Here is a 16,268-nt window from a genome sequence, read left to right on the forward strand (position 1 = left end):
GGTGTTCTAGGAGAGCAGGTAGCCTACAGTGGGTGGGCCATGGAGGAAGCCTGACTTGTTGGGCTGGCCAGGGCAAACAGGAAGTTGGCAAATACATCAGGTTGAACTGTGAGTATTGGAGCGAGAAGGAAGAGGTGTTAACAGGGAGATAGAGTACTTAGGAAAATAAGTGTATGTCTGCATGTTATGACACTGGGAGGCCCTCACACTGAGCTGATAAAGCACATTTTCTCAGGAGTCAGATCAATGTGAGAGCTATGCATATGCCTAGAATAGATGGCCTCGATATATCAGCACTTAGGCACAGTGAATTTAGACCCTGGAATAATTGTGAAACCATTAGGCTAATTGCTGTGATACATTAATGTGTCTTATTTTACAGCCACTAGATAAACACATTTTGACAATGTGAGATTGTATTTTAAAAAAAGTATATATTTCAACTGTAGGGAAGTGTTTTTCTATTTTAATTGCTTAACATAATTGATTTATGTACTTGTTTCTGCTAGGCTAGCTACATGATCAGTGTTGTTAGGACTCGAGACACCTTCACTCCTCAGTTCTGTCATTTTGTCAACTTGAGCCATCTACTGTTCTTTTGTGGAACATTTTCGAACAAATTCCTTTTTTAATTCCAAAAACGCATGCTAAAGGTTTTCGAAACATACACAACATAACACCCACAAATGATCTCTACAATACCGCGCTCTGTTTTGAGCAACATGCAGGCGAAACAACAACAAATAGAATCCCCTGATCACGCTGGTAGGCGATGTCATGGCGACGTTGGATTGCTGGTGCCGCGTGCAAGTGCTCGTTGGGACTTGGAAACTCGGAAATGTCCGACCTCCTAACTGGTTGTAGTTATACACGTGCCGCGTTCAACGAATCAGTATGTTAGAAATATCAGAGTTTCATCGTTCCAACTAGCACGTGACCGCGACAACTGCTCATGCGCAGAAACACGTAATAGGGCGTAACGGTTGTCTCGCGCAAAGCTGCGCATGTGCAATAAATCAAAACCTGTCCGTTTGACACTTTCACGCGGTTGGAGTAATAACATGTTCAAATATTTAGTACATTGTCTCGAATCTAGGTTGTGCCTTTAGATTTAGAGAAAATTAACAACTAAGGAATAATTTGTCACTTCTCAAACACTGGCCTGGTCTGCTTCCTAAGCGTTCCGGAAGTCTCGCGATGTTGCGTGCGTCTCTGGGTTTAGAAACTCTGTGACAACGATAAGTAAACACGTCTGTTGTCATGACAATGTTCTTAATACGGAGTCTCACTCGGATGGTTTATGGAGCAAAAACGCGAAAGTCAAGCTCGCTAACAGGAGGCCATGGTTTTCTGACGTGATAGTGCAAGCTAAAAATAAACTTGAAGCTGAAAGTCTCCCAATCGATTGCTAGTGTGCTAACTGCAGAGTGTTGGTCAGACAAACCAAAATGAGTCTGGATAAAGCAAAGCTATGCGATTCGTTACTAAATTGGGTAAGTTTTACAAAGTTAGGGAACTGGGATGTCTTGCTAGCCGGTCGTCATCCAAAAGGACCTCTCGCTTGCAGTTAACGAAATTAAATTAGGTGTTTTTACAATTAAATGTAGCTAGGCATTTTATAGTTAGTAGTGCCTTGAACCAGCTCAAATAAAAAATAACATAATTAACTAGCTGTCACTGTCAAATAAAGCTAACTAAATTGTTTTGATGGTCTACTGTAAACATCAGAAATGGTCGTCTTAGACAAGCTCAAGTTTCCAGCCAGCAACTGAGCTAGCCACTATCTTATGCAATCAGTACGAAGGTCTAGCCAAGCCCCAGCAAGCCAGTCACACTCCTAGCTAGCCTCTAAGTTTCTCAACTCCACGATAAGTACCATTAAGATGGTACATAGTTGAAAAACTCAGCCATGAACCCTCCAAATATAGGTTGTTTAGGCTATATTAAAACTAGCTAGAAATGTGGAATGATCTCTTATAAATTGCCAGCTATAAGTAGCTAGCTGAGGTCTATCATTTCGTGGTTAGCTAACACTTTAGCTGTACAGCACATTAGTAGAATGGCTTTCCAGCACTTCTAGACCGCACAATCAATCAAATGTATTTTATAAAGCCCTCTTTTATCAACAGGTGTCAAAAAGTGCTTAATAGATACCCATCCTAAAACCCCAAATAGCAAGCAATTTGCCCAACGTGTTGGCAGTAGCATTTGCATTGTTCATCTTCTCGATCAGTTGATTTCTAATTGATTGACGTGAAGTATAATAAATGACACACTAACACATTTTCTGTTCATTCATCATGTCCAACCCTTCCAGCTACAGACATTTCAGGTGCCCTCATGCACCAGCAAGCAGGACCTGATGAGCGGAGTGGCTATTGCACACGTTCTACACAGGATGTAAGGGCACAACACTTTTTTCTGTGTTTTGAGGTTGGTGGTGGTGGGTTAACACAAGAGTAGACAACAGCTAAGCGTAGGAAAACTGGGGGAGATGTATGTAGTGTTCACATGTTAGTCGGAACTAGGAAACTCAAATGTCGGACTTGCTGATTCGATGAATGCGGCCCATGTATAACTGCAACCAGTTAGCGAGTTGTACATTTCCGAATTTCCTAGTTCTGACTAGCATGTGAACGCAGAAAAAGGTCCTTACTTGCAGAACCCATTAGCCTGTCACAGTAGCAAATGGCAATAGTAAGAGATTTGTGGAGTACGTTCAATCCCAGTCATTCTCAATTCACAGACCAATTTGCTTATCAGTTGCACACTGACATTTTGTTCTGGGCCTTGAACTACTTTGAGTAGAACCTGATTAGAGCAAATTCAAGCATCTATTCAAAAGCCTTTTTGTAAAGTTAGAGGATGGGCTGTTAGTCTGTTTTATTTCTATTCCTACGCTTGATAGGGAATAGGTCCGTATTTCTCAAGGCCTGGGTCTTGCAGATTGTGCCCAGGTGGGATTTTGTGCAAGGGCCTGTCCATTTAAGTGTACTGTCTGTCCAAGCCAAATTACCTTCATACCTCATCTGCTGTAGTATTTGTGTGCCTTTCTGTCCACACACACACACACATAGAAATGTATCAAACTGGAAACAGGCAGTGCTTTTGTCTGAGGGTTCGTTGAATTGGGTCATGGCAATTCTGGCCTCAAGCAAGTTTCCAATGATTGTTTGCTTGTTGTGACATTCATTGAGTGTCACATTAGGGAGTTTGCGTTTTCCAGTTTAGAAATACTCTGCCCTGTGGCTTCCTGTGTATTGTATGTCCCAAGAATATGTATTGTTAAGTGTTTAATCTCGTTAACAGAGACCCCTCCTGGTTTAATGAGGCATGGCTGGGCAGGATCAAGGAGGAGAGTGAGGCCAACTGGCGCCTCAAGGTGCAGTATGAGATAGAAGGATATAACACAGTGCCTCTAGGTTTTCACCTAGGCAACCGAGTGACCACTGGCCTTACTGTTTAAAGATGGTGTATTTTCACCAAGGCAAAGATGCCTGTGTTCTCCAGCTCAGATTTATTTCACTTTCCTCCAGGTCAGCAACCTGAAGAAGATTCTTCAGAGCATGCTTGAGTATTACCATGATGTGAGTAAAGGCTTTTCCTCATTAAAGATCGGAAGGAAGGGATGGATGGTATATGCACGTTTCCTGCATTTCTTTTAAGAGCTCAATCTCCTCCCGTTGTTCCTCAGTGTTTGCATCTGTCTTAGTCCATTTGAAATATCATTGCTAATGCATATATTTTTTCACAATCCCCATTGTCTCCATCCTTCTATGAACAGGTGCTTGGTCACCAGGTAGCAGACTTGCACCTGCCAGACATCAATCTGATTGGGGAGTTTGGAGATGTAACTGAACTTGGCAAGCTGGTGCAGTTGGTGCTTGGCTGTGCTGTCAGCTGTGAGAAAAAGCAAGGTGAGCTAGCTGGGATAGAGGAGGCTCTGCTGGGTAACAGGAAGTCACCTATGGAGAAAATGCAGAATTAATGCAATGACCTGATTATCACGAGTTGATAAACTGAGCATTCATTGGTTCGTTCCTACAAAGCCCCAACCATGTACTGTATACAGATTATGATAAAAGAGTTTTAAAAGACAATGTGATCCTCAGATGAACAAGCTAGTGGGTTTGATGTGAATGCAGGAGAAACTGTTGCACTGTGTGTAAAGCAGTGTGTTTGAGTGTCTGACTGTCAGATGTGAATGTGATATTCAGTGGTCTCCTCCTCTGTGTTTTTTCTCAGAGCAAATCCAGCACATAATGACCCTGGAGGAGTCTGTCCAGCATGTTGTCATGACAGCCATACAGGAGGTGAGTGATCAGTCTTTTTGATATTATCATCTTTGTTGATCTGTCTGTCCTTTTGTGAGATTACACCTACAGTCGTGGCTAAAAGTTTTGAGAATGACACAAATATTAATTTCCCCAAAGTTTGCTGCTTCAGTGGCTTTAGATATTTTTGTCAATGTTACTATGGAATACTGAAGTATAACTGAATACTGAAGTATAACTGCAAGCAAGTGTCAAAGGCTTTTATTGACAATTACATGAAGTTGATTCAAAGAGTCAATATTTGCAGTGTTGACCCTTCTTTTTCAAGACCTCTGCAATCCGCCCTGGCATGCTGTCAATTAACTTCTGGGCCATATCCTGACTGATATTCCAGCCCATTCTTGCATAATCAATGCTTGGAGTTTGTCAGAATTTGTGGGTTTTTGTTTGTCCACCCGTCTCTTGATTGACCACAAGTTCTCAATGGGATTAAGGTCTGGGGAGTTTTCTGGCCATGGACCCAAAATATCGATATTTTGTTCACCGAGCCACTTAGTTATCACTTTTGCCTTATGGCAAGGTGCTCCATCATGCTGGAAAAGGCATTGTTCGTCACCGAACTGTTCCTGGATGGTTGGGAGAAGTTGCTCTCAGAGGATGTGTTGGTACCATTCTTTATTCATACCTGTGTTCATAGGCAAAATTGTGAGTGAGCCCACTCCCTTGGCTGAGAAGCAACCCCACACATGAATGGTCTCAGGATGCTTTAATGTTGGCATGACACAGGACTGATGGTAGCGCTCACCTTGTCTTCCCCGGACAAGCTTTTTTTCCGGGTGCCCCAAACAATCGGAAAGGGTATTTATCAGAGAAAATGACATTACCCCAGTCCTCAGCTGTCCAATCCCTGTACCTTTTGCAGAACATCAGTCTGTCCCTGTTGTTTCTCCTGGAGATAAGTGGCTTCTTTGCTGCCCTTCTTGACACCAGGCCATTCTCCAAAAGTCTTTGCCTCACTGTGCGTGCAGATGCACTCACACCTGCCTGCTGCCATTCCTGAGCAAGCTCTGTACTGGTGGTGCCCCGATCCCGCAGCTGAATCAACTTTAGGAGACGGTCCTGGCGCTTGCTGGACTTTCTTGGGCACCCTGAAGCATTCTTCACAACATTTGAACCGCTCTCCTTGAAGTTCTTGATGATCCGATAAATGCTTGTACCTAAATCAATCTTACTGGCAGCAATATCCTTGCCTGTGAAGCCCTTTTTGTGCAAAGCAATGAGGACGGCACATGTTTCCTTGCAGGTAACCATGGTTGACAGAGGAAGAACAATGATTCCAAGCACCACCCTCCTTTTGAAGCTTCCAGTCTGTTATTCGAACTCAATCAGCATAAGAGTAATCTCCAGCCTTGTCCTCGTCAGCACTCACACCTGTGTTAACGAGGGAATCACTGACATGATGTCAGCTGGTCCTTTTGTGGTAGGGCTAAAATGCAGTGGAAATGTTTTTGGGGGATTCAGTTCATTTGCATGGCAAAGAGGGACTTTGCAATTAATTGCAATTCATCTGATCACTCTTCGTAACATTTCTGGAGTATATGCAAATTGCAGCAGACTTTGAAAATTTAATATTTGTGTCATTCTCAACATTTTTGGCTACAACTGTTCAAGCACAATTCTTTGCTCCCTGAAACCTTTCTGTATTTAACAGCAATATACACTAAAACAGGCAATAGCTCACTTATTGTCCTGCTTACCTCTATATTGACAATGGGTTTCACCATGTGATCTGTCTTTCTGGAGTTTGAACCAGCAATTGAATGTTTTGTTGTGGTGTAGCTCCTAGCTAAAGAGCCAACTGTTCCAGGAAGTCCTGAGACCTACGGGGACTTTGACTACCAGGTGGGACCCGCTCTCTTCTTACTCTGCTTCTCTGAATACATTAAACTTTCACTCTCCTGCAAGTTGGTTTTATCGCTATTCCTCAATTTCCGTCTCATATACTTGTCTTTCGTGGTATCTCTCGCGCTCTCTCTCTCGTTCTCTACCTCCCACTGTGCTGTCTATAACCTCCCTTGTGCCTATCTCCGTGTCTGCAGTCCAGGAAGTATTATTTTCTCAGTGAGGAGGTGGAGGCGAAGGAGGATCTGGGCCAGCGCTGTCGGGACCTGGAGCACCAGGTGGGCAGAGGGGACTGTTTGTTAGTTAGCATGTTGAGTGTGTATCTGCAGCTCTTTGCCATGAGTGAAGTGACCCTATTTATTCGCTTAACTGAGGATTGTTGTCCAGTCTGACTGATTCCCCCTGATGGTTTGTTGTGTAAACGGTGCATAGAGAGTGATGGGACTCTTTTTTTTTTCCTGTATCTGTCCATGATGGCTTTTGTGAGTGCACAGGCAGCACCATTGAAGCCATCTCTATTTTGAACAGTGGAGGCTGGTGAGAGGAGCTATATGATGATGTGCTCATTGTAATGGCTGTTATGGAATTAAAGGAACGGAGTCAAACATGTGGTTACCATATTATTGATGCCATTCCAGCCATTCCAATGAGCCTGTCCTCCTATAGCTCCTCCCACCAGCCTCTGCTGATTTTGAAGTAGTCAATTTTCTTCTACTACTTCTGAGTTGGTAAATAAACTGAAAGGGTGCATACTGCCACCTGGAGTGTGTTGTTTGAACAGGTATAAAGCAATGAGGCAGCATTAACAAACATAACCTGAAGTAATGGAATTGTTGCTCACAAATAATTAATTGGCTGATCCTTCCTGATGTCCTGGATGGAATTATGTGATCCTTTCTTAACCAATAGGAAGCCACACCTAGTTGACTACTTCAAAATGGTGAAAGTTCTCAATGGCGCTACACATGCTAAAATGGGCTTTTGGGTACTAGAATCCTCTTATTCTCTATGAAACAGTGCTAACTGTGCTGTTAATGCTGCCTCTGATTAGGCAATGTCATTGGGTACAAAGACTTAAGTCATTGATCCCCAATAATTACATTGTATAGTATTTAGGATTAGAAGGCAATTACCACTTATGTATTCAGCATATTTCTTAATATGTTAACATTAAACACGTTAAGAAATTCTCAGTAGTTTATGTAGTTCTTTACTTTCTCCCTGGTGTGATGCTAAAGCAAGCCATTTGTCCTTAAAGTTCAGTGTAGATTTTTGCTGTGCTCAAACTGGAAAGATGTCCAACAGGTAAGTAATAGACTCCCCCTTTTTATATTGGCATGCCTGCTTGCCTAACCCACAAACATATTCAGGGTGGGCGTTTTACCCTAAACCACCAACCAACATTCTTGTCCATGATAACCCCAAGGATAGTTCATCTTTCATCAAGCCTCACTAGCTTGAATCCTTAATCAACATCCCTTTCTGAGCCCACTCTCCAGTCTCCCCACTTTGTAACTGTTAGTCTGACTGACTCAGACATCTGGCTTTCTATTCCCCTCCTTGAGGGGTAATGCTAACAACTGCTCCATTGAGAAAGTGGCCCACCCGACTGAGAACATAGCAGACCAGCTGACTAACTGCGTTGTTTGTGCATGTGAAGTTAACACCAACCCTCATGGAAAAACATTGCATGTTTTGCAAGCATTGTACAGTGTCTGTTGCTGGATATGTGAGTGTGGCTCTTTTTTCTTCAGCATTTGTGGAGTGTCTTTTTTCTATTCTGCATTTTCATGAGTAAATATGTGGGTTTTTTGGCGGTGTTCTGCATTTTGAAGTGTGTCCTTTTTCTGTGCTCAGCACTTTCTATGACTCAATGTGTGACTGTTTGTTCATTTGTCTCTAGGTCTCCTCCCTCTCTAGCCTTTGTTACATGCCACTTTGTCTGGTTCTCTCTCTGCCTCTCCACCCCTGACTATGTCTGTGTGTGTGTTTGGTCCTCAGTTGGCAACCGTCCTGGAGGAGAAGTCGTCCCTGCAGGTGGAGACACAGTCCCTGAGGGAGAAGCTCAGCCTCCGTGACCTACAGGATGCTTCTACCACCATCACTGGCAAGAAGCTGCTGCTGCTGCAGAGCCAGATGGAGCAGCTACAGGAGGAGAATTACAGGTCACAGTCATATCCTCAACACAGACTTCCAAACTAAATGCATTCTACTCTTTTGATACAATTAATTTAGCATTTTCTGTTTGCCCCCCTGTTTGTGACACAGACTAGAGAACAGCCGAGATGACATGCGTGTGCGAGGGGAGATTCTGGAGCGTGACGTTTTGGACCTCACTCACCGTAACGATGAACTGACCAGCATCGCCCAGGAAGCCCAGTCTCTCAAAGATGAGATGGACGTCCTCCGGTGAGCCCAGGGGGAGAGCAGCCTCTCAGTAGTCTGTGGCCTCCTATCCTTCTCTCCTTTCCTGTCCCATCCTCAAAACGGCTTCCCCATCTCACCCTCTCCCCTCTTACAGGCATTCGTCTGACCGAGTGAGCCGGCTGGAGGCGCTGGTAGAGACGTACAAGCGCAAGCTGGAGGACCTGGGGGACCTGCGCAGACAGGTGCGTCTGCTGGAGGAGCGCAACACTGTCTACATGCAGCGCACATGTGAGCTGGAGGAGGAGCTATGCAGGGCCAACTCAGTCCGCACCCAGCTGGACACCTACAAGAGACAGGTGGGCAGAGAGGGCTAGAGAATGGGGAGGGTTAAGAAAGGTGTGGAGATGGATGTGTGTATGACACAGGATGCTATGACCTCTCTTCAGACCCTGAATGTGTTTGCCTCCCTGCTGTCAGGTCCATGAGCTTCACACCAAGCATTCGTCAGAGGCACTGAAGGCTGAGAAGTGGCAGTTTGAGTACAAGAACCTTCAGGACAAGTATGATGCCCTGCTTAAGGAGAAAGAGGTGAGAGAGGATGGCCGGGGACGACTCCTTTCCAGACTAAGATGTATTACTTAAAAGGGCATGGTGTCAAAGTGGATGTGGATTTAAAATCTCTGAAATTCTGAGGCAGTCACTTTGAATACTTCTCGTAGGATCAGATTGAGTGCAGTCTAACCCCCACGTTATCCCAATGTGTTTTCCAGCGTTTGATTTCAGAGCGAGACACACTACGGGAAACCAATGATGAGCTCAGGTGTGCACAGGTCCAACAGAAGGGCCTCAGTCAACCAGGTGAGTCCAATGGACACAGCTAACATCCTGAACCTTCAGCCTTTGTTTTTCTAAATTACAAGATGGTAGAGGGGGGTTGTTTGACCTTTTGTGGCAGTTGATAAGACTACTGTCAAAACAAATGTGATATATTTTCCCCTGACATCTTGGCGCTCTCTCTCTCCCCTTCAGGTGGATTATGTGAGGACTCTGGCACAGTGGGAAACCTGGCCTCTGAGATAATGCCCACAGAGTTCAAGTATGTGAGACTGAGTGAAAGTTTAATCTGTTAGATAACACCTATCTGACCTATCAATAGACATACAGTGGTGTCAGAATTCAATTGCTCATTTACAGCTGTAGGCTTGGGCGGTACCGGGGTGTTTAGATTTGTTGTTTTTTTTAACTACAATTCAGTTGAGCCAGTCACATGGTATATTTGTTTGTTAAGAGCATGTGGAGCAAACTGAAGTTTCGTGACGTCCACTGTCGAGCAGTACAAGAGCTAATCAAGTTAGACTTGAAATTCACTACTAATGTTTGCCAGGTAAATATATCTATATGTTTAACGATCTTAATGCCAAATACATTTTCTCCAGCTATGCATTTGGTTTGCTAACCTGTTAGCTATAGGTGGCTAGCTTGCAAGATCAAGCTTCTTGGTTACAGCAGAGACAATCAATCCCCTCCTAGATTAAGTGTGAGTAGCCCTTTGAGATAGAACCCAGCTCATAAAGTTATAGAACTGTCTTTGCTTTTAGTTTATGTTCGCTTGCGCTTGTTGGCATTTAGCTAACGTTCGCTATGGGAATTCGCTAGTACTTTGATAGCATTTGAACAGAAATGATGCCCTTTGTGTGCACTGACGTTAATGCCGTAAAACCGGAATGCTTCAGGAACGATATGGAATTCTGGATCCGCCCAAACCTAGTGTTCAGCTGTGATAAATGGCAAAGGTCTTATTCTTCAGCCACACTATTTTTAGAACCAGAATGTGCCATTGGCTCCATGAATAGAATGGCTCTGTCAGATGGCACTGCTGTTAAATTGGCTGAGGTGGAGTTGAATACTTCTGTTGGTGTGTAGTGTACAGACCTTTGCCTCTCTGCCCCACTTCCCTGCCTTCTCTCTTTGACCTCATCCCTTCTGCTTCCACAGGGAGACGGTGGTGCGTCTGCAGAGTGAGAACAAGATGCTGTGTGTCCAGGAGGAGAGCTACAGACAGAGACTGGTGGAGGTACAGGGTCAGCTGGAGGAGTCTCAACGCAGCCAGAACACCCTGGAGACACAAAACAGGTGTGTAGGCATGCGTAAAATAAAAGATACGTTCTATATACGAATACCACTGCATCTCATCCACAAAAGTAAAATAAAGTGTTTTTAGTGATTTGATTGTACGTATCAAGGTCAGTCCGTGACGATATTTGTCACAGTATATATTGCCAGTGTTTCTGTTTTGAGTTTCACATTTGGCTAAACGGAGGAGCGATCTAGCTAAATGTCAGCTCACTCTCTGGTCTGTGTGTTGAGTTGTGTTGTGTGGGCCGGAGCAGAGGATGGACAGCAATGAGCCAGATTGTCCCCCGGCTGTCCGTACAGCGCGCGTGTGTGTGTGTGGGCGGTTTTTCTGAGTGGATTGTGTGTGTGACGATGGGTCCAGAGTGTGGGAGGCAGGCAGCAGTCTTCAGCAGCAGGATGAGAGCATCCCGAGCTGTGGATTTTGGCTGAAGTAGCTCTGTCTTCCCCTAATTAACCACAACACACAGAGAGGGGAGTGGGTGGGTGGGACACCTCTAGAGTGGACTAATGCAGCGGCTGATGTGACATTGTATGCATCGCCAGCCTCTCCCACTCACTCATCAAAACCAGCTTAATCGATTTTCCTCATTTTCTCTTCCTTTCCCCTTCTCTCCCTCCTGCTTTTCTTATTTGTTCTGTCTCTCCTCCTTCCAGGCTGAACCAGCAGCAGATCTCTGAGCTGCGGTCCCAGGTGGAGGATCTCCAGAAGGCTCTACAGGAGCAGGGCAGCAAGGCTGAGGACGTGAGTGGAGAGACAGACCCTCCTCATTTACCCCTCTCCTCCTCCTCCTCTAAACATCCTGTTACCTTGTCCATACCAATCACCGAGTGGGCCCAGTCTTCTCCAATCAAAGATGACAGTATACTGAAAATCTATAGGAATCAGGAATGAAAGGACCAATCTCTCTTAATCGGTTGACCATCTTAGTTCAAATGTTTTTTTGTTTTTAGTCATTTATTTTGTAGTCATTATAATTGGAAAAAGAGACCTAGACCTCAATATAGTCCTTGAGGACTGTTGTAGACTGTATCCTTCTCTCCCCTCCGTTGACTGCCTGCCTGTGACTGCTCTCTGAGATTTTGTGTGGGAACTTTAACCGTTGTTTGCTATGTTGATTCACCATTAACGTCTACCCTTCTGTCTCTCCGCCTGCCCCCACCGACCGACATTCGGCCAATCAGGCCATCGTAAGTACAGCCCATCCCTGCCTGGGCTCTGATTTGACTTTGACTACTTCAGTTGTGTATTATGCTTATTATTTGTGTCTCTGTCTAACAGAAGTCTGTTTCTCTGTAGTTTGAGTGTTGACTGACTTTCTTCCTCCCTGTTCAGTCCTCCCTGCTGAAGAAGAAGCTTGAGGAGCACCTGTGAGTACTATTATCACTGATGCTTGCACACTGCACCTGTGAAGGGAGTATTATTACCGCTCTGTAGATTCTTGCACGTCCGGCTCCTCCATGCTTTTCCTCTGTCCTCGTCCCAGGGAGAAGCTCCATGAGGCCCACTCAGACCTGCAGAAGAAGAGAGAGGTCATTGATGACCTGGAGCCAAAAGCGGACGGCAACAGTAAGTAGCCTCTTATTTCCTGCCCTTGGGAGCAGTGCTATCAAATAGTATCAAACTTTCAAGCTCTGAAAATGCTGTTAATATTTCCTCTTCGACCTCCCTCCTGTCAGTGGCGAAGAAGATCGATGAGCTGCAGGAGATCCTGAAGAAGAAGGATGAGGATATGAAGCTGATGGAGCAACGCTACAAGCGCTATGTGGAGAAGGCCAGGACGGTCAGTCAACACTGCCTGACACTAAACTCATCAGTACAGCACCACGGTGCTTGGCCGCTGCCTTAAATCTGAGTTGCAGATATCAATGTCAAAGATTGTCATGCACATTGTGACATAGTTGAGAATTTCCGCACCAAGTATATGTGTGTTTGTGTTCATTGTGAAGGTGATCAAGACTCTGGACCCCAAGCAGCCGCCTCTGACTGTGTCTCCTGATGTTCAGGCCCTCAAGAACCAGTTGACTGAGAGAGACCGCAAGATCCAACACCTGGAGGTAAGAGCCACTCTACATTGACTGATGAGATGCAGATGAGTGGTGCATTTCTGACCCTCCATATGCATGAACAACTCCTCTGTGTGCAGCATGACTATGAGAAGAGCAGGTCCAGACATGACCAGGAGGAGAAACTCATCATCAGTGCCTGGTACAACATGGTGAGTAAGTAAACCTCTCCGTATCTGCCTAATATACATAGTATTAAAGCAGTTGGCATGATAGGTGCTACAATGCTGTGCAAAGACTTGTATAAATAATGGTCTTGGTTTTTATGGTAGTAAGACATTTACCTGTCTTATGGCTTTATTTCTCTCTCTCCCTCCCCAGGGTATGGCCCTGCATCAGAAGGTGGTGGGAGAGCGGTCGGGTCCGTCCAACCAGGCCCAGTCCTTCTTGGCCCAGCAGAGGCAGTCCACCCACGCCAGGAGAGGCCTCGCAGCCCGCCACCAGCCCAGATAAGACATATCAACTCTGGGAGAGGATGTGAAAATGAGGCAAAACATTGTCTATATCTTAGTGTTCACTTCTTCCGTACTCCCTCTCACTGCTCTGATGCCTTCTCCTCTTGGTGTTTTGTGAAGATTGCTGCTGCTGCCCCCTGCTGGGCATCTCTATTACATGATTTTCTGGAGTGTCCGCGATGCAGAGCTACTTAATGCACCTTCAAGTGCTTTCAAAGCTGCCAGGACTTTTGAACAAAGATGAGTCTTGGGTCTAAATGAGAGCTGGAATGAAGGAACATGAAGTGGATAGAAAGAAGCTGAGTGACTAATCCTTTGTCATGGAATTCTTAGATAATGTTTGTCATTCAGTCCTTCCATTTCTTTCAAGCCCTCTTTTTAGCTATAGTGTATTTGATGTTTTCTTAAGGTTTAGATTAGGACATTATGAGAATCAATGCTTTGGAAGGCCACAATGATGACCGAGATGGAAAGGGTTGATTTCTGCTGTCAATAGGGCAGGGGTCTTTACCTTCCCCCTACTACTACTACTACTATATATTTTCACTCTTATTGTCCAGCCCACTGCCAGGCTAAATATATATTATCCTCTTACTCTGACATATAAACACTAATAAGAGAGACCTATGGGTTGAGATCATGGTGAATTTGTGCGATTTGTATTAATTTGTGCCCAAGTCATTTGGAGATTCTGTCTTGTGCTGTGTCTCTGACACTTTTAAATGTACTTGGGGAGAGAGACTGGTGAAGTGCTAGAACAGGGGTGTCATCCGGATCCAGGGGGGGTGTACGTGATATTCTTTTTCAATGATTAAAACCAAGTTTGAAACTGTAGAAATGATAATGGACCTACATTCATACAGTTTATTGACTGTCCAGCTCACTAATAATCATCACAATGGCAGTCAGGGAGCATCACTTTTTGCCAATTTTGATGGCGAGGAAATGTTGTTGAAGACTGAATTTTGCCCCCGGGGCAAAATGGGTTTGGCGCCCCTGATCTAGAAGAGCTCAATAATACGTCTTAGATATGAGAGGAACACATTTTCTATGCACACACAGTCTTGACCTCTTTATTTCTCTGTGTTTACTCTTTCAAGCTGTATCATCTACTTGATTTTTCTTCATTTGTTATGAGTTGTTTTATTGTTTGAAGAGCAGGAAGAATAGCTTTCTAGACTTTTATTTTATTTTTCTAAATGAACCTCTGCATTTTGAAGTTGTGTTAGTCTGTATAATAATGTACAGAAAAGCACTCCCTCACATTTAAATATGGTTAATTTCCTCTGTTAACCTATCTACTTTTAAATACTTTTGTATCAAATTCCTGTGTGGTGTTCACATGTAATGGTAGAAGTTCAGAAAGACTAGAAGATATGGGTCCTCTTCTGTCAGGACCATTTGACTGGTAGTATTCACACAGACTATTGAACAAGGTTTTGTTTAAAGCTGTAATATGGGAATTTATTATTTGAAGAATGGACTAGATGTTGTTCTTTTTAACTTTTAATGTATCCCCTCTAAAGAGTTACAGGGTGTTTTTAAGAATTATAATTGGTTGCACACATCACTTTAGACTGATGTGAATGTAGGGAATGCTGGTGCTTGTGAGAACCAGAATGTGGGGTTATTGATTTACATTTAATTGATATGTGGGGGAAATCTGGCCACACTGGAGGTTGTTACTGTGTAATCCTGAAGGGAAATAAGGTTTCAAGGTAGCAATGGTATGTAGCTTTTCTCTCGTTCTCAGCAGAAACACTCAACTATAGATGCTTCTGTTCGCTGACACTGGAACTTACCTAGCTAAAGAACAGACAATGTGTGCTCTTTTAATGTCAGAATTATTTACAACTGAATTTATGTACATTTTTACCTATCATTTTCTCAAGATGAACCTGTGAAGGACAGTGCTATTGTTGAACACTATCTGATTACTTTGACAGTATCCACTTAAACATGGAACTTCTTTTTGGTACCCAAACTGCTCTCTATGACTTGTACCTAACCCTCTTAAGTGTGTAACTATCTGTGCAATGTTATTTACCAGGCTATGAAACCACAACTGTGTGGACATTTAACTTCACTTAGTGTTTTACTCTTTAAGTAGATTTGGTGTTTATTTGGTATTAAATAAGGAAGTCTGACTTTTAATTTCAAAGTAGTAAATCAACATTCCAACTGAACTGTTATGTTCTAGTACTGAGATGGGGCTTGCGTAATTCAACCTGTCCTTGTCGTGACTGGAAATCTGTCAATGTACTGTCCAATTGCAGTATAACTTGACACTGTCCATTAGCAATCTAGTACAATTGGCATTTACCATCACAAATTGGACATGCAGTTAAAGGGCTTACTCTCTACTGAACAAATATAAACGCCACATGCAAAGGGTTGGTTTCATGAGCTGAAATAAAAGATCCCATATGTTCAATACGCAAATCTCTCAAATGTTGTGCACAAATTTGTTTACATTCCTGTTAGTAAACATTTCTCCTTTGCCAAGACAATCCATCCCCCTGACAGGGGTGGCATATCAAGAAGCTGATTAAAGTGCATAATCATTACAAAGGTGCACCTTGTCCTGGGGACAAGAAAGTGTGACAACACAATGCCATAGATGTCTCAAGTTTTGAGGGAGCGTGCAATTGGCATGCTTACTGCAGGAATGTCCTACAGAGCTTTTGCCAGAGAATTGCATGTACATTTTTCTACCAATGTTGTTTTAGACAATTTGGCAGTATGTCCAACAGGCCTCATAACAGCAGACCACGTGTATGATGTGTGGGTGAGCAGTTTACTGATGACAACTTTGTGAACAGAGTGCCCCGTAGTGGGGTTATGGTAGGGGCAGGCGTAAGCTACGGACAATGAACACAATTGCATTTTATCAATGGCAATTTGAATGCACAGAGATACCGTGACGAGATCTTGAGACCATTGTTGTGCCATTCATCCGCCATCACCTCATGTTTCAGCATAATAATGCTCGGCCCCACGTTGCAAGGATCTGTAGACAATTCCTGGAAGCTGAACATGTCCCCGTTCTTCCATGGCCTGCATACTCACC

General features: G+C 43.8%; 1 protein-coding gene across 2 annotated transcripts; it reads left to right on the forward strand.

The window, feature by feature from the left end:
• Window positions 1-1,246: 1,246 nt before the first annotated feature.
• On the forward strand, window positions 1,247-15,640 carry LOC135555464 (protein Hook homolog 2-like). Of its 2 annotated transcripts, none has more exons than XM_064987909.1 (22): window positions 1,247-1,493; window positions 2,318-2,400; window positions 3,310-3,382; window positions 3,537-3,587; window positions 3,785-3,917; window positions 4,246-4,313; window positions 6,114-6,176; window positions 6,374-6,454; window positions 8,178-8,341; window positions 8,445-8,585; window positions 8,698-8,899; window positions 9,021-9,131; window positions 9,314-9,401; window positions 9,573-9,639; window positions 10,539-10,676; window positions 11,334-11,421; window positions 12,013-12,047; window positions 12,164-12,246; window positions 12,357-12,460; window positions 12,627-12,734; window positions 12,824-12,899; window positions 13,065-15,640. In XM_064987909.1, exons 1-22 carry the CDS (start codon window positions 1,449-1,451, stop codon window positions 13,391-13,393), a joined length of 2,331 nt encoding a protein of 776 aa, XP_064843981.1. In that variant the 5' UTR covers window positions 1,247-1,448; the 3' UTR covers window positions 13,394-15,640. The 2 variants fall into 2 exon arrangements, with proteins under 2 accessions (XP_064843981.1, XP_064843982.1); XM_064987910.1 differs by having other exon boundaries at window positions 1,248-1,493; window positions 12,824-12,895; window positions 13,065-13,345.
• Window positions 15,641-16,268: the final 628 nt, after the last annotated feature.

This window comes from Oncorhynchus masou, chromosome 15 (assembly GCF_036934945.1).
Source record: "Oncorhynchus masou masou isolate Uvic2021 chromosome 15, UVic_Omas_1.1, whole genome shotgun sequence".
Taxonomy (NCBI): domain Eukaryota; kingdom Metazoa; phylum Chordata; class Actinopteri; order Salmoniformes; family Salmonidae; genus Oncorhynchus; species Oncorhynchus masou.